This window comes from Rana temporaria, chromosome 5 (genome assembly GCF_905171775.1).
Source record: "Rana temporaria chromosome 5, aRanTem1.1, whole genome shotgun sequence".
In the NCBI taxonomy this organism is placed as follows: domain Eukaryota; kingdom Metazoa; phylum Chordata; class Amphibia; order Anura; family Ranidae; genus Rana; species Rana temporaria.
The window spans coordinates 425722452-425747470 of NC_053493.1; the positions used below are offsets into that span (position 1 = coordinate 425722452).

The window sequence follows — 25019 nt, forward strand, 5'->3', positions numbered from 1 at the left end:
TGTCCCTGCACAAAGTGTCATTTCTGAAAGGAAAAAAGTCTTTTAAAACCGGATTGCGGCTATAATAAATTGTGGGCTCTGGCAATTCAGAGAGAATTCATTCATAAAAAAAAAAAAAGCGTGGGGGTCCCCCCAAATTCCATTACCAGACCCTTCAGGTCTGGTGTGGATATTAAGGGGAACCCCACCGTCAATTAAAAAAAAATTACGTGGGATACCCCCCAAATATCCATTCCAGACCCTTCGGGTCTGGTGTGGATTTTAAGGGGAACTCCACCCCCCCAAAAAAAAAATGGCGTGGAGTTCCCCCAAAAATCCACACCAGACCCCTTATCCGAGCACGTTAACCTGGCCAGCCGCAGAAAATAGGGGGGGACAGAGTGCGGCCCCCCCTCTCCTGAACCGTACCAGGCTACATGCCCTCAACATGGGGAGGATGTCCCCATGTTGATGGGGACAAGGGCCTCATCCCCACAACCCTTGCCCGGTGGTTGTGGGGGTCTGCGGGAGGGGGGCTTATCAGAATCTGGAAGACTCCTTTAACAAAGGGGACCCCCAGATCCTGCCCCCCCATGTGAATTGGTAATGGGGTACATTGTACCCCTACCATTTCACAAAGGAAGTGTAAATAGTGGAAAAAACACACACACACACACACCGTAGAAAAAAGTCCTTTATTAATAAAAAAAAATTAAAAAAATCCAGCGGGGTTAATCTACTCGGTCCCGGCTCCCCGCTCCAACGTTGTCTGTATCCAGCGACGGGTGATCCCCGGTCCAGCGATGAGAAGATCCATCCATCCAGAGCACCATCGCCGGCCTCCTCTCCCTGCTGGATACAGCCCAGCAAATGACGCGCTGGAACTTTGACATTTCTTACATAGGGGATGCGGGGCCACCTGTCACGTGACCTCGCCCCCTCTGACGCAAGGGGGAAGACTGGGCTTCCCCAGTGACGTAGCAGAGGGTGCGTCAGAGGGGGCGGGGTCATGTGACTGGTGGCCCCGCCTCCCCTATATAAGAAATGTCAAAGCTTCACCCGCGTCATTCCTCTGGGCTGTGTCCAGCGGTGAGAGGAGGTCGGCGATGCTGCGCTCTGTATGGATGGATCTTCTCATCGCTGAACCGGAGATCATCCATCGCTGGATACAGACAACGTTGGAGCAGGGAGCCGGGACCGAGTGGATTACCACGGCTGGATTTTTTTTTGTTTTTTTTATTAATAAAGGACTTTTTTCTACGGTGTGTGTGTGTGTTTTTCCAACAATTTACACTTCCTTCGTGAAATGGTAGAGGTACAATGTACCCCATTACCAATTCACATAGGGGGGGGGGCAGAATCTGGGGGTCCCCTTTGTTAAAGGGGTCTTCCAGATTTTGATAAGCCCCCCACCCGCAGACCCCCACAGCCACCGGGCAAGGGTTGTGGGGATGAGGCCCTTGTCCCCATCAACATGGGGACATCCTCCCCATGCTGAGGGCATGTGGCCTGGTACGGTTCAGGAGAGGGGGGCCACACTCTGTCCCCCCCTCTTTTCTGCGGCGGGCCGGGTTAACGTGCTCGGATAAGGGGTCTGGTGTGAATTTTTGGGGGAACTCCACGCCATTTTTTTTTACATTTGGGGTGGAGTTCCCCTTAAAATCCACACCAGACCTGAAGGGTCTGGAATGGATATTTGGGGGGAACCCCACGTCATTTTTTTTAAATTGACTGCGGGGTTCCCCTTAATATCCATTCCAGACCTGAAGGGCCTGGTAATTGAATTTGGGGGGACCCCCACGCTATTTTTTTTTTTATGAATGAATTTGCTCTGAATTGCCGGAGCCGACAATTCATTATAGCCGCAAGTCCGGTTTTAAATGCCTTTTTTTCTTTCAGAAATGACACTTTGTGCAGGGACAGTTCTATGTACGGGAAACATGCGCTATTTCACGTGCTAACTTTACACCCCCCCCTAGGTACGAAATTTAAAGGAATATTTCACTTTTATTGTTTCACTTTTAGCATTATTAAATTCACTGCTCCCGGAAAAACAGACGTTTTTAAAACTTTTTTTTGCATTGATACATGTCCCCTGGGACAGGACCCGGGTCCCCAAACACTTTTTAGGACAATAACTTGCATATTAGCCTTTAAAATTAGCACTTTAGATTTCTCCCATAGACTTTAACAGGGTGTTCCGCGGCTTTTCGAATTTGCCGCGAACACCCCTAATTGTTTGTTGTTCGCCGAACAGGCAATGCTCGAGTCGAACTCGAAGCTCATCCCTAATCACCATCACCAATCTATGGGATCATCATCATCATCATCATCACCAGTCTATGGGATCATCATCATCATCATCATCACCAGTCTATGGGATCATCATCATCATCATCACCAGTCTATGGGATCATCATCATCATCACCAGTCTATGGGATCATCATCATCATCATCATCACCAGTCTATGGGATCATCAACATCATCACCAGTCTATGGGATCATCATCATCATCATCATCACCAGTCTATGGGATCATCATCATCACCAGTCTATGGGATCATCATCATCATCACCAGTCTATGGGATCATCATCATCACCAGTCTATGGGATCATCATCACCAGTCTATGGGATCATCATCATCATCATCATCACCAGTCTATGGGATCATCATCATCACCAGTCTATGGGATCATCATCATCATCACCAGTCTATGGGATCATCATTGTAACGGATTATGGACTATTCTGCCTGGACATTGATAATAATTGCAGGATCTTGAGAGACTACAAGATGTTGGTTAATTGTGACCCCAACCAGTCAATATTCTATGACTCAGTCTAGTGACATGCTAATTGCGTCAGGGCCTGGGAGACAGTCCATTGTCCTTGTATAAAGGGGTTGTAATGGACAGGTGTTAATCCCAGGTCTGCTCTCAGAACTATAATTATGCATGCTAAAAACTGTTTATGTGTGATAACACTGTCTCTGTATGCGGAGACGAAACGTCTGCCTAGGAGACGGAGTGGGTGAAGGTTTTGTTGTTATTAATTAAAGAATGTTTAGTAATTAGCCTTAGTGTGTGATGAGGGGGGGAGTGTCATTTGTTTCTGTACAGTTGTAACCAGATATAAGGAGGAAAAAGGTGGAAAATAAAGTCAGTCTGCTTGACCCTTCAAACGTAGCACGTCTCGTTTCTTGGAAGGGCGTTCGATGGGATATACCGGCGGTACCTGCATATCGCAGCTTGCCAGGGAAAAGGACGTCTCCAACGGCTGAGACCCTCACACCAGTGGGTAGCCGTTACATTGGTGGCAGCGGTGGGATGGTCCTTTTATCCAAAGAGCAAGTGCTGAATGGAGTCGCAGTACGCCAGGCTGAAAAGATCCACACTAAAAGATCTATTGGAGAGTCGTGGTAGGAGCGCCAGCAACAGACCACGGAGGGAGCTGATAGCTGAACTGCTGGAGCTGGACGAAATGGATGGATCCATGGAAGGAACGGAGCCCCTTGCACCTGTCAGCAAAGAAGATGTAATTACTGGGATTGTACAGCGGAGATTATCCTTGTATCCAGAAACGTCCGTGGAACTAATAAACCAGCTGTTCCGGGAAGCAAGGGAGGAGATACAAACGAAGAGGGGACAAGAACTGGAACTGGTAAGAGCGAGACAGCCCATTACACCTGCAGTTCCTACCCCCCCACCTGCTGCTACAGGAAAGAAAATACCGTTCACTGCATTTAAAGCTTTTGTAGAAAGTGAGGAGGAAATCGATGGATATTTGGCGGACTTTGAGAGGCAGTGCTCACTACACCAGGTACCACCAGACCAATGGGTCACTATTTTGTCGGGGAAATTGTCGGGCAAAGCCAATGAAGCCTTTCGGGCTCTTGCTCCAGAGGATATTTTACAATACCAGCAAGTTAAAAAGGCGCTGCTAACCCGATACGCCGTAACGCCAGAAGCCTACCGCCGGCGCTTCCGGGAGTCCAAGAAGATGGCTGTGGACTCCCACATGGAATGGGCCAACCAGTTACAAAGGGTGGCATCCCTTTGGGTTCAAGGGTGCAAGGCCAACACCGGGGAGGAAGTATTGCAGCTGTTCCTAATGGAACATTTCTTTCAAGACCTGGCCGCAGACATACAAGACTGGGTACGAGATCGCCGGCCCGCTAACTTAAACGAGGCGGCTCGGCTAGCAGATGAGTACGCGGAGACAAGGAAAGTAAGCCAGGGTACTACACGGCTGGCTCAGAAGGTAGAACCGCGTACTCCAACCGTCACCCCATGCCCAGAGTTTCGGGCTCCAGTCCCACCACGTCCTCAGGGGCCTAGCAACTACCCCCGGGATTCGCCTAGGGTGACGTGCCATCACTGCAGCGACACTGGACATATTGCTCGTTATTGCCCTTTGAGAGCTACAAATAACAATTGGAGACGCACAACACCCAACACAGAGGTCACTCCATCACGTCCCTCTGCGGACCACTGCCTGGAGACCGAAGGGGGCCCTGAGGAATGTCTGGGAATTTGGTATGAGGCAGACCCAATACAAGCGGCCTCTCCGGATAACCGTCAGCATCACCGTCAGGAGGTACGAGTGAATGGACAAGTAGCACAAGGTCTAAGAGATTCCGGGACTACTATCACTCTGATTCAAAAACATCTGGTAAAGCCAGAGAACGTGTCCACTCGCACAGTTGCCGTCCGGGTCTCAGGGGGTGCTGTATTTCGCGTACCCACCACCCGGGTGCACTTAGACTGGGGAGCCGGGTCAGGAAAGACCACAGTTGGTATCATGGACAACCTACCTGCCGAGGTGGTGCTGGGCAACGACATTGGCCCTCTGACTTCGGCTTATTTACCTACACCTGCTGCTGCTTGTGCCGTGACCACCCGCGTTGCTGGAATCAACCCACTTGCTGCTGAGAACCGGGTAAGACTACCTTCCCCGACATGTACTGTAGATCCGGCACAATATCACAGTCTAAAATGGGAATGTGACAAGTTGGCCAGTGAGAAATCAGAGATGCAACGACACTATGTCACGTATTATGAGATGTCCCGTGGCTTGAACATTGAAATGCACAAACAGGCGGAAATTGTCAAAAGATTAAATGGGATTTGCATCCAGGTGGTGCCGTATCTGTCCCAAGAGCATCAGCAACAGGTTTTGGGAGCCATTGAGAGAGCAAAGCAAGTGACTGTTCCAGAATTGAATTCTATTATTCACCGTCACCATCAGCTACCGACCTGGTAAGCCAATGGGAAGGCCGACGGACTGTCCAGGCAAACGGAACTTTTACCCTAACAGCAGACCGGACATCCCCAAGTTGATCCGAAAAGGATCAATCCGGGTCTGCCGGAGTGTTCCACAAAAGGGGGGCAGTGTAACGGATTATGGACTATTCTGCCTGGACATTGATAATAATTGCAGGATCTTGAGAGACTACAAGATGTTGGTTAATTGTGACCCCAACCAGTCAATATTCTATGACTCAGTCTAGTGACATGCTAATTGCGTCAGGGCCTGGGAGGCAGTCCATTGTCCTTGTATAAAGGTGTTGTAATGGACAGGTGTTAATCCCAGGTCTGCTCTCAGAACTATAATTATGCATGCTAAAAACTGTTTATGTGTGATAACACTGTCTCTGTATGCGGAGATGAAACGTCTGCCTAGGAGACGGAGTGGGTGAAGGTTTTGTTGTTATTAATTAAAGAATGTTTAGTAATTAGCCTTAGTGTGTGATGAGGGGGGGAGTGTCATTTGTTTCTGTACAGTTGTAACCAGATATAAGGAGGAAAAAGGTGGAAAATAAAGTCAGTCTGCTTGACCCTTCAAACGTAGCACGTCTCGTTTCTTGGAAGGGCGTTCGATGGGATATACCGGCGGTACCTGCATATCGCAGCTTGCCAGGGAAAAGGACGTCTCCAACGGCTGAGACCCTCACACCAGTGGGTAGCCGTTACAATCATCATCACCAGTTGGTTTCCTCGCCCAGAAGGAATGTACATGAAGTTTCTCTGGAGGAATATCTGTACACATTTTCTATAAATAGACCCGTCATGTCTGTGGGGTCGTCGGCCGCCATCTTCTGACACATCCGTCACTTTACTAATACCGATCATCTCTTCTCTCTCTCCACAGAAGTGTTCAGGATGGGGTTCATCAGTGGAATCCCTAGAGATCACAGACAATGATGATCAGGTAATCAGGGCTCTGTGTGTTATTCCAGGGGGGGGACAACATCAGCACATTGAAAGCAACCCGGGACCTCCATACCTGCAGTGTCTTTGTGCATGCGCTGGGGGGCACCCCCACATGTGTGCATGTCTCTGCCCGGTCTAGAAGCCCCGTGGCACATAATGCTGCTCTGGTACTTGCTTTAGCTACTCACTGTGGCCCCTGGTAATAAGGTGGATGGTCCATTAGCGGCGACAGCTTCCCCTCTACCTCTGACCACAACAGCTTCTCCTCTACCTCCGACCAGGACAGATTCCCCTCTACCTCCCACCACGACAGCTTCCCCTCTACCTCCGACCACGACAACTTCCCCTCTACCTCCGACCACGACAGCTTCCCCTCTACCTCCGACCACGACAGATTCCCCTCTACTTCCGACCACGACAGCTTCCCCTCTACCTCCGACCATGAAAGATTCCCCTCTACCTCCCACCACAACAGCTTCCCATCTACCTCCGACCACGACAGCTTCTCCTCTACCTCCGACCATGACAGATTCCCCTCTACCTCCCACCACAACAGCTTCCCCTCTATCTCCGACCACGACAGCTTCCCCTCTACCTCCGACCACGACAGCTTCTCCTCTACCTCCGACCACGACAGATTCCCCTCTACCTCCGACCACGACAGCTTCCCCTCTACCTCCGACCACGACAGCTTCCCCTCTACCTCCAACCATGACAGCTTCCCCTCTACCTCCGACCACGACAGCCTCCCCTCTACCTCCAACCACGACAGCTTCCCCTCCACCTCCGACCACCACAGGTTCCCCTCTACCTCCGACCACCACAGGTTCCCCTCTACCTCCGACCACGACAGCTTCCCAATCAGAGACCCCCCTAACAACAGGGTCCCATCAGAGTCTCCCTTACTTCACGGTCCCCATCAGAAACCCCCCTTACATCAGGGTCCCCATCAGAGACCCCCCTTACATCAGGGTCCCCATCAGAGACCCCCCTTACATCAGGGTCCTCATCAGAGACCCCCTTACATCAGGGTCCCATCAGAGTCCCCCCTTACATCAGGGTCCCCATCAGATACCCCCCTTACATCAGGGTCCACCTCAGAGTGCCCCCTTACATCAGGGTCCCCATCAGAGTCCCCTCTTACATCTCGGTTTCCATCAGTGTCCCCCCTTACATCAGGGTCCCCATCAGAGTCCCCCCTTATATCAGGGTCCCCATAAAATACCCCCCTTACATCGGGTGTCCCCATGAGAGTCCGTTTAGCTTTAAAAATGAAAGCTAGAAGTTGATTGGTTGTTCCAGATTTTGGCTGCTCAACTCTTAGTAGATTTCCCTCAATGTGTCTATTGCGCCCCCTGGAGGCGGGTTTAGGAGTCATACTGGAGGCGGGGTCTTGGCAATCAACCATTACTTCCTATGTCCCCGAGCCCCTCCCGTCCTGTCAATAGACCCGCCCATATGTGTGCGGTGATTTCTGGACAGGAACATCATTAGATATAAGATAACGATCGACTATCTGTATCCCGGGAGGGGGGAGGGGATGGAGGGATCGGTATGGTGATTCCCATTGTAGAAGGAAAGCCGGTCCTGCCCGGTTCTTGTCATCACCGAATGATAAATCTGTGATTTATTCTGTAGAAGAACTCGATGGATTCCAGAGATCTGACAGTCCCAGCAGGACCCAGCGAGATCCCCATAGAGGAGAAACCCGCACAACTCCCGTGCTGTCGATGGCCATTGAGGAAGCCTTGCAAGGTAAGAGAATGGAGGTGACACTTTGGGGTCTATTTATAAAAGAATCTCCATAACTATTGGTCCAGCACTACTCCATGTACATTCCTTCTGTACGAGGGATCCAGCGGGGGTGAGGATCGGGAAAGATCGAATGTTCTTCAGGTGTTTTCTCTTTGGGACGAATGTTCTTATGAATATAAATAATATAAATCAGCGGGCGCCGCCCCTCACCTGAGGATGGAATGAGGACTAATAGATTATGAAATGGATATAAAAGTATTATACATAAAATAAAAGTGCGGAGAATTCAGAGAAGAAACACTTTGTGATGATCCAGAAGCAGCAGAAAGAGTGAGAACTCTGGAGCTCCTCCCACTTTTATTCCATAAAGTATTTTTGTGGGCGGAGAAATCTGTTCCTTCCTTTTTTTAATCAGCCGGTTGGTCGAACAAAAAAACACGACTCGTCTTTGGTCATCTTTATTGGATTACAAATAGATAGATGAGCCACAAGATAATAATCCCATAGACTGGTGATGATGATGATCCCATAGACTGGTGATGATGATGATCCCATAGACTGGTGATGATGGTGATGATCCCATAGACTGGTGATGATGATGATGATCCCATAGACTGGTGATGATGATGATGATCCCATAGACTGGTGATGATGGTGATGATCCCATAGACTGGTAATGATGATGATGATCCCATAGACTGGTAATGATGATGATGATCCCATAGACTGGTGATGATGATGAAGATCCCATAGACTGGTGATGATGATCCCATAGACTGGTGGTGATGATGATGATGATCCCATAAACTGGTGATGATGATCCCATAGACTGGTGATGATGATGATCCCATAGACTGGTGATGATGATGATGATCCCATAGACTGGTGATGATGAAGATGATCCCATAGACTGGTCATGATGATGAAGATCCCATAGACTGGTGATGATGATCCCATAGACTGGTGGTGATGATGATGAGGATCCCATAGACTGGTGATGGTGATCCCATAGACTGGTGATGATGATGATGATGATCCCATAGACTGGTGATGACGGTGAAGATCCCATAGACTGGTGATGATGATGATCCCATAGACTGGTGATGGTGATCCCATAGACTGGTGATGATGATGATCCCATAGACTGGTGATGGTGATCCCATAGACTGGTGATGATGATCCCATAGACTGGTAATGATGATGATGATCCCATAGACAGGTAATGATGAAGATGATCCCATAGACTGGTGATGATGATGAAGATCCCATAGACTGGTGATGATGATCCCATAGACTGGTGGTGATGATGATGATGATCCCATAGACTGGTGATGATGATGATGATCCCATAGACTGGTGATGATGATGATGATGATGATCCCATAGACTGGTGATGATGATGATGATGATGATCCCATAGACTGGTGATGATGATGATGATGATGATCCCATAGACTGGTGATGATGATGATGATGATGATGATGATCCCATAGACTGGTGATGATGATGATGATCCCATAGACTGGTGATGATGATGATGATGATGATCCCATAGACTGGTGATGATGATGATGATTCCATAGACTGGTGATGATGATGATGATCCCATAGACTTGTGATGATGATGATGATGATCCCATAGACTGATGATGATGATGATGATCCCACATTTGAACATTTGAAATCTAAAGTGCTAATTTTAAAGGCTAATATGCAAGTTATTGTCCTAAAAAGTGTTTGGGGACCCGGGTCCTGTCCCAGGGGACATGTATCAATGCAAAAAAAGTTTTAAAAACGACAGTTTTTTTCGGGAGCAGTGAATTTAATAATGCTAAAAGTGAAACAATAAAAATGAAATATTCCTTTAAATTTCATACCTAGGGGGGGTGTAAAGTTAGCATGTGAAATAGCGCATGTTTCCTGTACATAGAACTGTCCCTGCACAAAGTGTCATTTCTGAAAGGAAAAAAAAGTATTTTTAAACCGGACTTGCGGCTATAATGATTTGTCGGCTCTGGCAATTCAGAGAGAATTCATTCATAAAAAATAAAAAAAATCGTGGGGGTCCCCACAAAATCCATTATCAGGCCCTTCAGGTCTGGAATGGATATTAAGGGAAACCCCACCGTCAATTTAAAAAAACAAATGACGTGGGATTCCCCCCAAATATCCATAACAGACCCTTCAGGTCTGGTATGGATTTTAAGGGGAACTCCACCCCAAATTAAAAAAAATGGCGTGGAGTTCCCCCAGAAATTCACACCAGACCCCTTATCCGAGCACGTTAACCTGGCCCGCCGCAGAAAATAGGGGGGGGGACAGAGTGCGACCCCCCCCTCTCCTGAACCGTACCAGGCTACATGCCCTCAACATGGGGAGGATGTCCCCATGTTGATGGGGACAAGGGCCTCATCCCCACAACCCTTGCCCGGTGGTTGTGGGGGTCTGCGGGCGGGGGGCTTATCAGAATCTGGAAGACCCCTTTAACAAAGGGGACCCCCAGATCCTGCCCCCCCTATGTGAATTGGTAATGGGGTACATTGTACCCCTACCATTTCACGAAGGAAGTGTAAATAGTTTTTTTTATTAATAAAGGACTTTTTTCTACGGTGTGTGTGTGTGTTTTTCCAACTATTTACACTTCCTTCATGAAATGGTAGAGGTACAATGTACCCCATTACCAATTCACATAGGGGGGGGCAGGATCTGGGGGTCCCCTTTGTTAAAGGGGTCTTCCAGATTTTGATAAGCCCCCCACCCGCAGACCCCCACAGCCACCGGGCGAGGGTTGTGGGAATGAGGCCCTTGTCCCCATCAACATGGCACATCCTCCCCATGTTGAGGGCATGTGGCCTGGTACCGTTCAGGAGAGGGGGGCCACACTCTGTCCCCCCCTCTTTTCTGCGGCGGGCCGGGTTAACGTGCTCGGATAAGGGGTCTGGTGTGAATTTTTGGGGGAACTCCACGCCATTTTTTTTTTAATTTGGGGTGGAGTTCCCCTTAAAATCCACACCAGACCTGAAGGGTCTGGAATGGATATTTGGGGGGAACCCCACGTCATTTTTTTTTAAATTGACTGCGGGGTTCCCCTTAATATCCATTCCAGACCTGAAGGGCCTGGTAATTGAATTTGGGGGGACCCCCACGCTATTTGTTTTTATGAATGAATTTGCTCTGAATTGCCGGAGCCGACAATTCATTAGAGCCGCAAGTCCGGTTTTAAATGCCTTTTTTTCTTTCAGAAATGACACTTTGTGCAGGGACAGTTCTATGTACGGGAAACATGCGCTATTTCACGTGCTAACTTTACACCCCCCCTAGGTACGAAATTTAAAGGAATATTTCACTTTTATTGTTTCACTTTTAGCATTATTAAATTCACTGCTCCCGAAAAAACAGCCGTTTTTAAAACTTTTTTTTGCATTGATACATGTCCCCTGGGACAGGACCCGGGTCCCCAAACACTCCCCTGGGACAGGACCCGGGTCCCCAAACACTCCCCTGGGACAGGACCCGGGTCCCCAAACACTCCCCTGGGACAGGACCCAGGTCCCCAAACACTCCCCTGGGACAGGACCCGGGTCCCCAAACACTTTTTAGGACAATAACTTGCATATTAGCCTTTAAAATTAGCACTTTAGATTTCTCCCATAGACTTTAACAGTGTGTACCGCGGCTTTTCGAATTTGCCGCGAACACCCCTAATTGTTTGTTGTTCGCCGAACAGGCAATGTTCGAGTCGAACTCGAAGCTCATCCCTAATCACCATCACCAATCTATGGGATCATCATCATCATCATCACCAGTCTATGGGATCATCATCATCATCATCATCACCAGTCTATGGGATCATCATCATCATCATCACCAGTCTATGGGATCATCATCATCATCATCATCATCATCACCAGTCTATGGGATCATCATCATCATCACCAGTCTATGGGATCATCATCATCATCATCATCACCAGTCTATGGGATCATCATCATCATCACCAGTCTATGGGATCATCATCATCATCACCAATCTATGGGATCATCATCATCACCAGTCTATGGGATCATCATCACCATCACCAGTCTATGGGATCATCATCACCAGTCTATGGGATCATCATCATCACCAGTCTATGGGATCATCATCATCGTCATCATCATCACCAGTCTATGGGATCATCATCATCACCAGTCTATGGGATCATCATCATCGTCATCATCATCACCAGTCTATGGGATCATCATCATCACCAGTCTATGGGATCATCATCATCACCAGTCTATGGGATCATCATCATCATCACCAGTCTATGGGATCATCATCATCATCACCAATCTATGGGATCATCATCATCACCAGTCTATGGGATCATCATCATCATCATCACCAGTCTATGGGATCATCATCATCGTCATCATCATCACCAGTCTATGGGATCATCATCATCACCAGTCTATGGGATCATCATCATCACCAGTTGGTTTCTTTGCCCAGAAGGAATGTACATGAAGTTTCTCTGGAGGAATATCTGTACACATTTTCTATAAATAGACCCGTCATGTCTGTGGGGTCGTCTGCCGCCATCTTCTGACACATCCGTCACTTTACTAATACCGATCATCTCTTCTCTCTCTCCACAGAAGTGTTCAGGATGGGGTTCATCAGTGGAATCCCTAGAGATCACTGACAATGATGATCAGGTAATCAGGGCTCTGTGTGTTATTCCAGGGGGGGGGGACAACATCAGCACAATGAAAGCAACCCGGGACCTCCATACCTGCAGTGTCTTTGTGCATGCGCTGGGGGGCACCCCCACATGTGTGCATGTCTCTGCCCGGTCTAGAAGCCCCGTGGCACATAATGCTGCTCTGGTACTTGCTTTAGCTACTCACTGTGGCCCCTGGTAATAAGGTGGATGGTCCATTAGTGGCGACAGCTTCCCCTCTACCTCTGACCACAACAGCTTCTCCTCTACCTCCGACCACGACAGATTCCCCTCTACCTCTGACCACGACAGATTCCCCTCTACCTCCGACCACGACAGCTTCCCCTCTACCTCCGACCATGAAAGATTCCCCTCTACCTCCCACCACAACAGCTTCCCCTCTACCTCCGACCACGACAGCTTCTCCTCTACCTCCGACCACGACAGATTCCCCTCTACCTCCCACCACAACAGCTTCCCCTCTATCTCCGACCACGACAGCTTCCCCTCTACCTCCGACCACGACAGCTTCTCCTCTACCTCCGACCACGACAGATTCCCCTCTACCTCCGACCACGACAGCTTCCCCTCTACCTCCGACCACGACAGCTTCCCCTCTACCTCCAACCATGACAGCTTCCCCTCTACCTCCGACCACGACAGCTTTCCCTCTACCTCCGACCACGACAGCTTCCCCTCTACCTCCAACCACGGCAGCTTCCCCTCTACCTCCGACCACGACAGCCTCCCCTCTACCTCCAACCACGACAGCTTCCCCTCCACCTCCGACCACCACAGGTTCCCCTCTACCTCCGACCACGACAGCTTCCCCATCAGAGACCCCCCTAACAACAGGGTCCCATCAGAGTCTCCCTTACTTCACGGTTCCCATCAGAAACCCCCCTTACATCAGGGTCCCCATCAGAGACCCCCCTTACATCAGGGTCCCCATCAGAGACCCCTCTTACATCAGGGTCCACATCAGAGACCCCCCTTACATCAGGGTCCCCATCAGAGACCCCCCTTACATCAGGATCCCCATCAGAGTCCCCCCTTACATTGGGGTCCCCATAAAATACCCCCCTTACATCGGGTGTCCCCATGAGAGTCCGTTTAGCTTTAAAAATGAAAGCTAGAAGTTGATTGGTTGTTCCAGATTTTGGCTGCTCAACTCTTAGTAGATTTCCCTCAATGTGTCTATTGCGCCCCCTGGAGGCGGGTTTAGGAGTCATACTGGAGGCGGGGTCTTGGCAATCAACCATTACTTCCTATGACCCCGAGCCCCTCCCGTCCTGTCAATAGACAGGAACATCATTGGATATAAGATAATGATCGACTATCTGTATCCCGGGAGGGGATGGAGGGATCGGTATGGTGATTCCCATTGTAGAAGAAAGGCCGGTCCTGCCTGGTCCTTGTCATCACCGAATGATAAATCTGTGTTTTATTCTGTAGAAGAACTCGATGGATTCTGAAGATCTGACAGTCCCAGCAGAACCCAGCGAGATCCCCATAGAGGAGAAACCCGCACAACTCCCGTGCTGCCGATGGCCGAGAAGGGAGCCTTGCAGGGTAAGAGAATGGAGGGGACACTTTGGGGTCTATTTATAAAAGAATCTCCATAACTATTCATCCAGCACTACTCCATGTACATTCCTTCTGTACGAGGGATCCAGCGGGGGTGAGGATCGGGAAAGATCGAATGTTCTTCAGGTGTTTTCTCTTTGGGACGAATGTTCTTATGAATATAAATGATATAAATCAGCGGGCGCCGCCCCTCACCTGAGGATGGAATGAGGACTAATAGATTATAAAATGGATATAAAAGTATTATACATGAAATAAAAGTGCGGAGAATTCAGAGAAGAAACACTTTGTGATGATCCAGAAGCAGCAGAAAGAGTGAGAACTCTGGAGCTCCTCCCACTTTTATTCCAGAAAGTATTTTTATGGACGGAAGAATCTGTTCCTTTTTTTTTTTGTTATCAAAAAAACACAAATCATCTTTGGCCATCTTTATTGGATTACATATAGATGAGCCACAGGATAATAATCCCATAGACTGGTGATGATTAGGGATGAGCTTTATGTTCGGGTCGCCTGTTCGCCGAATAGCGAACAATTTGGGGTGTTCGCGGCAAATTCAAAAAGACGCAGAACACCCTTTAAAAGTCTAAAGACTAATATAAGTTATTGTCATAAAAAGTGTTTGGGGACCCGGGTCCTGTCCCAGGGGAGTGTTTGGGGACCCGGGTCCTGCCCCAGGGGAGTGTTTGGGGACCTGGGTCCTGCCCCAGGGGAGTGTTTGGGGACCCAGGTCCTGCCCCAGGGAATTGTTTGGGGACCCGGGTCCTGCCCCAGGGGAGTGTTTGGGGACCCGGGTCCTGCCCCAGGGGAGTGTTTGGGGACCCGGGTCCTGCCCCAGGGGAGTGTTTGGGGACCCGGGTCCTGCCCCAGGGGAGTGTTTGGAGACCCGGGTCCTGCCCCAGGGGAGTGTTTGGAGACCCGGGTCCTGCCCCAGGGGAGTGTTTGGGGACCCGGATCCTGCCCCAGGGGACATGTAATAATGCAAAAGAAAGTTTTAAAAACAGGCGTTATTTCGGGAGCAGTGATTTTAATAATGCTAAAAGTGAAAAAAAAAAAGTGAAAAATTCCTTTAAATGTCGTACCTGGGGGTGTCTATAGTATGCCTGTAAAGTGGCACAAGTTTCCCGTGTTTAGAACTGTCTCTGTTCAAAATGTCATTTCGAAAGGAAAAAAAGTCATTTAAAAATCACTCGCGGCTATTCATGAATTGTCAGGTCCCGGCACTACAGAGAAAAGTCATTGAAAAAAACGGCCATTTTTAAAACATTTTGTTTGGATTGATACTTCATTAACCACTTCCCTACCGGCCCATAGTAAAATGACGTCCACAAAGAACCTCTGCCGTTCAGAGTGGACGTCATATGACGTCCTGGGCTTTGTGGGGGGGATATCTGAATGATGCCTGCAGCTAGAGGCATCATTCAGATATCCTTCTCTTGTGCCGGCGATTCTGCACAACGTAAGAATGATCATAGCGGCAGTTCCGCCGCTAGATCGTTCTTACAGGCGGCGGGAGGGGACATCCCCCCCCTCCCGCCGCCATCCGGTGCTTCTCCGGGCTCTCCCGTGCCATCGGGGGCCCGGAGAACGAATCGTCCGGCGCTCGCAGGAAGCATAGAGATGACTGGTGACCAGATGGTCACCAGTCATCTCTATGACCATCGGAGGACCCGGGCGGGTTGTGATGACGTCACGCCCGGGTCCCCGTAAGTAAACAAAGCCGCGATTGCGGCTGCTAAGCAACAGTAAACATGAGATCGGTGAATTTTTTTTCACCGATTTCATGCTTTCAGGCCTGGAGGAGAGATGTGGGGGGAGGGGGAGGTCTTATTGACTCCGCATCTCTCCATAAAGAGGACCTGTCACGATAGATTCCTATTACAAGGGATGTTTACATTCCTTGTAATAGGAATAAAAGTGATAATAAAAAATAAAAAATAAAGAAGTGTAAAAAAAGAAATAAATATGTAAAAAAAAAAAAAAGAAATACATTTTTTTTTTTAACGCCCCTGTCCCCAGTAGTTCGCACGCAGAAGCGAACGCACACGCAAGTCCCGCCGACATATGTAAACGCCGTTTAAACCACATATGTGAGGTATCGCCGCGTGCGCTAGAGTGCCAGCAACAATTCTAGCACTAGATCTCCTCTGTAAATCTAAACTGGTAACCTGTAAAAATTTTCAAAGCGTTGCCTATGGAGATTTTTAAGTACCGAAGTTTGGCGCCATTCCATGAGTGTGCGCAATTTTAAAGCGTGATATGTTGGGTATCTATTTACTCGGTGTAACATCATCTTCCATATTTTACAAAAAAATTGGGATAACTTTACTGTTTTGTTATTTTTTTAATTCATAAAACAATTTTTTTTCCAAAAAAAAGGCGTTTGAAAAATTATTGCGCAAATACCGTGCAAGATAAAAGGTTTCAATGACCGTCGTTTTATTCCCTAGGGTGTCTGCTAAAAAAACATATATAATGTTTGGGGGTTCTGCGTAATTTTCTAGCAAAAAATTTATGATTTGTACATGTAGGAGAGAAGTGCCAGAATAGGCGCGGTATGGAGGTGGGTATAAAAGCCCGGTATGGAACAGGTTAATTTCCCCTGGGGCAGGACCCGGGTCCCAAAACACTCCCCCTGGGGCAGGACCCAGGTCCCCAAACACTCCCCCTGGAGCAGGACCCCGGTTCCCAAAACACTCCCCCTGGGGCAGGACCCGGGTCCCCAAACACTCCCCTGGGGCAGGACCCGGGTCCCCAAACACGCCCCCTGGGGCAGGACCCGGGTCCCCAAACACTCCCCCTGGGGCAGGCCCCGGTTCCCAAAACACTCCCCCTGGGGCAGGACCCGGGTCCCCAAACACACCCCCTGGGGCAGGCCCCCGGTTCCCAAAACACTCCCCCTGGGGCAGGACCCGGGTCCCCAAACCCCAAACATTCCCCAGGGGCAGGACCCGGGTCCCCAAACACTCCCCTGGGACAGGACCCAGGTCCCCAAACATTCCCCAAGGGCAGGACCCCGGTCCCCAAACACTTCCCTGGGGCAGGACCCGGGTCCCCAAACCCCAAACATTCCCCAGGGGCAGGACCCCGGTCCCCAAACACTCCCCTGGGACAGGACCCAGGTCCCCAAACATTCCCCTGGGGCAGGACCCGGGTCCCCAAACCCCCCCTGGGGCAGGACTCGGGTCCCCAAACACTCCCCTGCGGCAGGACCCGGGTCCCCAAACATAAACTGGTGATGATCCCATAGGATTATTGTCAAAACAAAAAGGATTCGCCCCGGGACTTTAAATGAAGTGGGCAACGTTTCCGCCAGTAAAAATAACAGTAATTGTATAGTATACAATTTATTCAAGTAAAATTGTTTACATGCGTAGAGTAAAAATGTTACATACATAACACCAACAATTGCCAATTGAAACATAGACAGTAAATATTAATGTAACGGCTACCCAGGCTAGTGAGAGGGTCTCAGCCGTTGGAGAAGTCCTTTTCCCTGGCAAGCTGCGATATGCAGGTACCGCCGGTATATCCCATCGAACGCTCTTCCAAGAAACGAGACGGGCTACGTTTGCAGAGTCAAGCAGGACTGATTTTTAATGGTTCACTCTGAGATTTTATACAGTATTCAAGGCACATGAACAATCAAACTGTCCCCACCCACACATCACACTGTGGGGAAGCTTCAATCACCTTCTTTGAGCTAATTATAAACATTTCTTCATTACCAGAACTCAAACACAATGATCTCCTTGAATCAATCAGTCTCTAGACGTTCCGGCACCGAGATCTACTTAACATGACCTGGCCGGGCACATTCCTTTCTCAATAGAATTCAATTAACCTTTAGAACAATATACACTCACAGATCATCACGTTAGCATACACCTGACAGGAGGCTGTTACTACACAAAGGAGAGTCCATTAGCTATGTAAAGGGAATATTAGCATTCAGCAGTGAAAAAGTCCCTTGTATAATTAACCCTTTGAGCTCAGAATACAATGTGGTAAATCCAATTGTAACGAGCCATGCAGTTCTTTGTAGACCTCACTGTAGGAGTATTATAGGATGTCCCGGCAGAATAGTTCATACGTCCGTTACAATTAATACACAAGTATAGTAGTGGACACGGGCATCGTACTACCCGACTAGCCTAGTTTCGCAAGATCCAGCTCGCTCTTCAGGGGTGTGTAACACTGTACCTAGGATGAAAAAGTACATGTTTGGCAATCTGGCATAGTATTCGTTGTAAAGGCACAGGGCAGGAGGGGTTGCAAGTCCCCATACTCACCACTGAGCTTGACCATGGCTACAAATATGCGGCCCCAAGACGGCAGCAGCAGGTGCCTCACCCGGGAGCTGAGGGGGCGGAGTCAAAACAGGGACCCCTCCAGGGGCCAAACGGAGAGCAGGCATGGCAAAGATATAGTGATGTATCCATAGAGACCTCATAGTCTATACAAAGTATAGGCTGTGAACATAAGCATGTTTTTACCAGATATCTAAAGTAATCAAGTAGTATCAATCAGAATTAGTATAGAATTATGTCTGACTGCAAGGCCTAGGCCAAAAACGGTAGCGAGATGGTAAGAAACATGAGATATCAGGGGGATACTAGCAGATGACAGGATAGAAGAGAGAGGTGAACTGTGAGTGTATAGTGATGTGTTGCTAGAAACCGTTGTTAGTCCATACAAGAGTATAGGCCAGGGCTCGACAAATCCCGGTCGCCAGGTCACCATGGCGACTAGAAATAGCGTCCTGGCGCCATCTGGTGGTGAGCCGTTGGTATTACAAGTTAAGCATTACAAGTTATTACCACCAGATGTGTGAGCTGGCGCCATCTGGTGGTGAGCCGTTGGTATTACAAGTTAAGCATTACAAGTTAAACAGCAATTCTAATGTCATTTTTCACCATTTTCACTGCCATCTTCTTCCCTCTAATTAGAACCCCCAAACATTAGATATATTTTTTTATCCTAACACCCTAGAGAATAAAATGGCGATCGTTGCAATACTTTCTGTCACGCCGTATTTGCGCAGCGGTCTTACAAGCGCACTTTTTTGGGAAAAAATTACAAAAAAAAGAAATATTAAAAAAATAAAATAAGACAACAGTAAAGTTATCCCCATTTTTTTTAATTTTATGAAAGATAATGTTACGCCGAGTAAATTGATACCCAACATGTCACGCTTCAAAATTGCGTCCGCTCGTGGAATGCCGACAAACTTTTACCCTTTAAAATCTCCATAGGCGACGTTTAAAAAAAAATCTACAGGTTGCATGTTTTGAGTTACAGAGGAGGTCTGGGGCTAGAATTATTGCTCTCGCTCTAACGATCGCGGCGATACCTCACATGTGTGGTTTGAACACCGTTTACATATGCGGGCGCTGCTCACGTATGCGCTCGCTTCTGCGCGCGAGCTCGGCGGGACGGGGTGCGTTTTCTGGCTCCTAACTTTTTTAGCTGGCTCCGGGATTCCAAGCAAATTTGTCAAACCCTGTTATAGGCTATAAATGTTTGTCAGATATCTTAAATAGTAAAGTAAAACTAATGAATATTGGCATAAGGATGTATATGTCTCAGTAAAGGGCCTGGGTCCAGGATGGTGGGGACCTAGGTCTAGGATGGTGGGGACCTGGGTCCAGGATGGTGGAGACCTAGGTCTAGGATGGTGGGGACCTAGGTCTAGGATGGTGGGGACCTAGGTCTAGGATGGTGGGGATCTGGGTCCAGGATGGTGGGGACCTGGGTCCAGGATGGTGGGGATCTGGGTCCAGGATGGTGAGGACCTAGGTCTAGGATGGTGGGGTCCTGGGTCCAGGATGGTGGGGACCTAGGTCTAGGATGGTGGGGACCTGGGTCCAGGATGGTGGGGGACCTGGGTCCAGGATGGTGTGGACCTAGGTCTAGGATGGTGGGGACCTGGGTCCAGGATGGTGGGGACCTAGGTCTAGGATGGTGGGGATCTGGGTCCAGGATGGTGGGGACCTAGGTCTAGGATGGTGGGGATCTAGGTCTAGGATGGTGGGGACCTAGGTCTAGGATGGTGGGGACCTGGGTCCAGGATGGTGGAGACCTGGGTCCAGGATGGTGGAGACCTGGGCCCAGGATGGTGGAGACCTGGGTCCAGGATGGTGGAGACCTGGAAATGATGAAAAACATAGGATAACAAAAGGGTAATAGCAAGTGATAAGATGAGAGAGAGGGAGGAAGAGAGAAGAAAGGGGTGAACTTAGTGTGGAGGAATCCAAGATATCAAAAAGTAAAACAAACCAAAAAGAGAAAAATAATAAATAAGTTCAAGGAATGAGCTGTGTGTATGAGATGCAAGTGTGCCTAAATATAATGAAGTGGATATAGCAAGTACCTGAGTATGGTGAATATACCAAGTATAAAAAGTAAGACACAGCAGGCAATCTCCACTGTGTGTGTGAGCCTGACCTCCAATTTAACCCCGGAAGGGTCCAGAGGGCTCCGCCCCCAACACCATGTGTGGATGTCTGATATGTGAGGCGCCCAACATCAAGGGAAGGCACACATACATGAATGCACCCCCATGCCATCAGATGGTAAAGTGCGCTTAAACATACTGGGCCAGATTCATCAATAGACACGCCGGCGGATCTCCTGATCCGCCGTCGTATCTGTGAGACCCGACGGTCGGATCTGTGAGATCCCACCGTCGGAGCTATGCGACTGATTCATAAGAATCAGTTCCGCATAGATCTCCCTTAGATCCGACTGGTGTAAGTGACTTACACCGTCGGATCTTAGGCTGCAATCTCCCGCCGGCCGCTAGGTGTCGTCGTTTCTTTTTTACCCGTCGCATATGCAAATGAGGAAAACCGCCGATTCACGTCCGTACGCCCGCCCGTCGCTCGTTTTCTACGTCGTTTGCGTTCGGCTTTTTCCGGCGGACAGCTACCCCTGCTTCTATGAGGGGTAGCTAATGTTAAGTATGGCCGACGTTCCCGCGCCGAGTTTAAAAAATTTTACGTCGTTTGCGTAACGCGATCGGGAATACCGATGGCCGCAATCGACGTACCCGCCGCAAACAATGACGTCCTAGCGACGTCATTTGGAGCATGCGCACTGGGCTTTTTCGCGGCGGCGCATGTGCAGTTAAATCGGCGCGGGAACGCGCCTGATTTAAATTGTACACTCCCCCTAGCCGCGGAATTTGCATTCCGCCGGGGGGAGTTACGATCCAACGGTGCAGTTTGCGAGGTAAGTGCTTTATGAATCATGCACTTGCCTCGCTAAATTGCACCGGCGGATCGTAAACCAGGTAGATCTAGCGGATCTAAAGATCCGCAGAGCTACATGAATCCGGCCCACTGTTATTTTTACTGGCGGAGACGTTGCCCACTTCATTTAAAGTCCCGGGGCGAATCCTTTTGTTTTGACTTTTTTTTTTTTTTTTTTTTATTTCTTTTCTTTTTTTTTTTCTTTCACGTCAGACTCTGCTCACGTATGGCCGCGAGACTAGCTCACGGTTCGACCGCCCTTCGCGTCTCTCTTGTGGCTTCGCATCATCCGTGGAGTTTATTTTTCTATTTCTTTTTTTTTTTTTTTTTTTTTTTTTTTTTTTTTTTTTTTATATTAATTTGTTTATTTAGGTTCCTTTTCTATTATACTATTACAGATTTGGTATTTTTAAACCATTCATTATTCTTTTACTGATTAATAAGTCTGACTGCGTTGCTTACTATTATACCATAACTCGCCCCCCCCTTTTTTTTTTTTTTTTTTTTTTTTCCTCCCCCTTATCCACCCCCCCTTCCCCCCCCCTCCCCGGATCTGTGTGCCATGCAATCTTCTATTTGGTTTCTCACCTATCTGCTTCTACCATTCCCCGGACAAACTTTTCTGTTGTTTTAAACACTTTCCATTTTTCCCAGACCGCCCTATATTTATCCTCTCCTCCTGTCTCTCCACGGGCTAGGTACTCCATCTCTTCTATATATTCCACCCTTTCTATCCACTCTTTAATCGATGGCCTCTTTGGGTGTAGCCAATTTTTTGGGATCAGAGCCTTTGCTGCATTTAGCAACAATGGGACCAGAGTTGTTCCATATTGTTTTTTTTTTTTTTCAGTTCCGTGAAACAAACAGATCAGCGGGCTGCAGGGAGTCCTCTCCCCTGTTATTTCTACAATATATTCCAAGATTTCTTTCCAGTATTCTTGTATTCTCGGGCAGTCCCACCATATATGCATAGTTGTTCCTTTTTGCTTACAGTTTCTCCAACATAATTCTGAGTTGTTTGGGTGGATCTTACTCATTCTCACTGGAGTCAGGTGCCATCTAACCATACATTTGTAGTTTGCTTCTATGGTGGTAATGTCCGAAGCATAGTTGTATACTGCACCTATCGTTTGTGTTTTATCAATCTTTTTACCCAAGTCGTTTTCCCACTTTTCTAAGAAGGGAAGTGTGTCCTGGGTCTCGAGCTCCGTTAATATCCCGTATGCCTTTGATATACCATGTTTCAGGGGCTTGTCTATATTACATATTTTTTCTATTGGGTGTAATGTCTTGTCTTCCCTGATCGGTTGTGGTAGTGTGCTCACAAAGTGTTTTAACTGCAAATACTCCCATTCACTCATCCTTTGTTCCCCTTCTCCTATCTTTATGTCTAGTCTTGATTTAATTTTTCCCCGTGTGACAATATCTTTTAATTTTTTCTCCCCCAATAACTTTCCAAAACGTGTTCCATTACCTGGTGGAAAAAAATTTGTGCCTTCTAATGGGATTAATGGAGAGTTATACTCCCATTTTTCCCGTCTAAATATTGTATCCCATATTCTAAATACGTTCCTTGTTATACTATGTGTATTTGTGCCCAATTCCCTCATTTTTGGTGGTATCCATACATTTCTATTTAATTGTGTGCTGCTTAATATTTCTTCCATTTGTACCCATTTTTTTTTTGTGTGTGTATTTGACCATTCTATCAACCTAGCTAAGTTAACGGCAAAATAATATCTTTTTATGTCAGGGAGCCCCAACCCCCCTCCTTTTTTTTTCGTGCTCAACAATGAGTAGCTTAGTCTTGCCTTTTTACCTGCCCATATATATTTCAAGATTACTGTTTTAATTACTTTAAAGAAACTTTGCGGTATTTTTATTGGGAGCATTTGAAGTTTGTATGTAATCTTCGGTAATATCATCATTTTAAACGCATTGATCTTACCTATCCAAGAAATACGTTTTTTTGCAAGATTTTTCAGGTCTTGATTAATGTCGTTAATTAAGGGGACAAAATTAACCGAGTAAAGTTTTTCAAGTGTTGATGTTATTTTTATTCCTAAGTACGTTATAGCTTCTTTTTCCCATGTAAATGGAAACTCTTTCTGTAGTTCTTCTGCTTCTTTTTTGTCTATCCCCAAATTCAAAATTACTGTTTTAATCGGATTTATTTTAAAATTTGAGAGTTCACCGTATCTTTTTATTTCCTTTATGATATTAGGGAGGGAGACCCTGGGGCTGGTTAGGTATAGGAGTATGTCGTCTGCGTACGCCGCCACCTTGTGTTCTTCATCTCCCACTCTCACCCCCCCTATATCCGGGTTTTCCCGGATTTTTGCTAACAATGGTTCCAGAGCTATTACATATAGGAGAGGTGAGAGCGGGCACCCCTGTCTGGTTCCATTTTTCATTTCGAACACTGACGACATACTCCCATTGACCTTCACCCTTGCCGTCGGGTGACTATATAAATTCTTTACCCATTTCATGAACCTTGGTCCCAGGCCTATATTTTGTAGAGTTTCCATCATAAACCCCCAGTCGACTCTGTCAAATGCTTTTTCGGCATCTAAAGACATGAGTACGACTGGAGGTTTCTTTTTTGGATCATGTTGTAACACCAACAAGGTCCTTATGCTATTATCTCTCCCTTCCCTGCCTGTTACAAAGCCTGCCTGATCTGCATTTATTAAGTGCGGCATTAAACTCTTTATCCTAGTTGCTAATATTTTCGCGTATACCTTCAGGTCAGCATTTAGCAATGCTATTGGTCGATAGTTTGAGCACAGAGTTCCATCTTTTCCTGTTTTGGGGATAATAGAAATATTTGCCATTAGGGATTCTTTTCTCATTTCCTCCTCCTCTCCTATTTTATTAAAATAGTTACACATCTCTGGGACCAGGAGTTCTTTAAATTTTTTGTAATATATAATCGGCAGGCCATCAGGGCCTGGGCTCTTACCGCACGGTGTTTCCTGTAAAGCTCTGTATATCTCATCTTGAGTTATTGGAACTTCTAAGGATTCAATGTCATTTTGAGGAATTTTAGGTAATTTCACTTCTTTTAGGTATTCCCTAATTTTCTCTTTTCTGATTTTTTCCTGCTCTAGAGTTTCATTGAGTCTTATTGAATATAACGAGCTGTAAAAAGTCCGAAAAGATTCCGCAATTTCAGACGTCTTATATTTCACAAGGCCGTCTTGATTTTTTATTTTTTCTATATAGTTTTTTTTTTTTTTTTTCCCTGGATATTTTAGCTAAATATTTCCCTGGTTTGTTCCCCCATTTATACCTCTCTTTTCTAACGTTTTTGAATATGTCCCTTGTTTCGACCTTCATCAAGTCTCTAAGCTGGGCCCTCTTTACTACAATTTCTTGATATTTTTCACTTTCTCCTAGCTCTTTATGCGTTTGCTCCAGTTCAAATAGCTCATTTGTTAAATTTTTCATATTTAATTCTCTTATCTTTTTTTTCCCTGCTCCTATCGAAATTAGTTTCCCTCTGATGTATGCCTTGTGG

General features: G+C 47.3%; 1 protein-coding gene across 7 annotated transcripts in view; it reads left to right on the plus strand.

Moving 5' to 3' along the window:
• The window catches only part of LOC120941731 (zonadhesin-like), a 138804-nt gene that overhangs the window by 65734 nt on the left and 48051 nt on the right, over nucleotides 1–25019 (plus strand). For 5 of the 7 annotated variants that reach the window (XM_040355356.1, XM_040355355.1, XM_040355357.1 and 2 more), the window contains 4 exons: nucleotides 6134–6193; nucleotides 7834–7950; nucleotides 12592–12651; nucleotides 14112–14228. In XM_040355356.1, the coding sequence (XP_040211290.1) occupies nucleotides 6134–6193; nucleotides 7834–7950; nucleotides 12592–12651; nucleotides 14112–14228 (354 nt within the window). The remainder of the gene's footprint in view (nucleotides 1–6133; nucleotides 6194–7833; nucleotides 7951–12591; nucleotides 12652–14111; nucleotides 14229–25019) is intronic. The other 2 variants (XM_040355361.1, XM_040355359.1) reach the window with 2 other exon arrangements.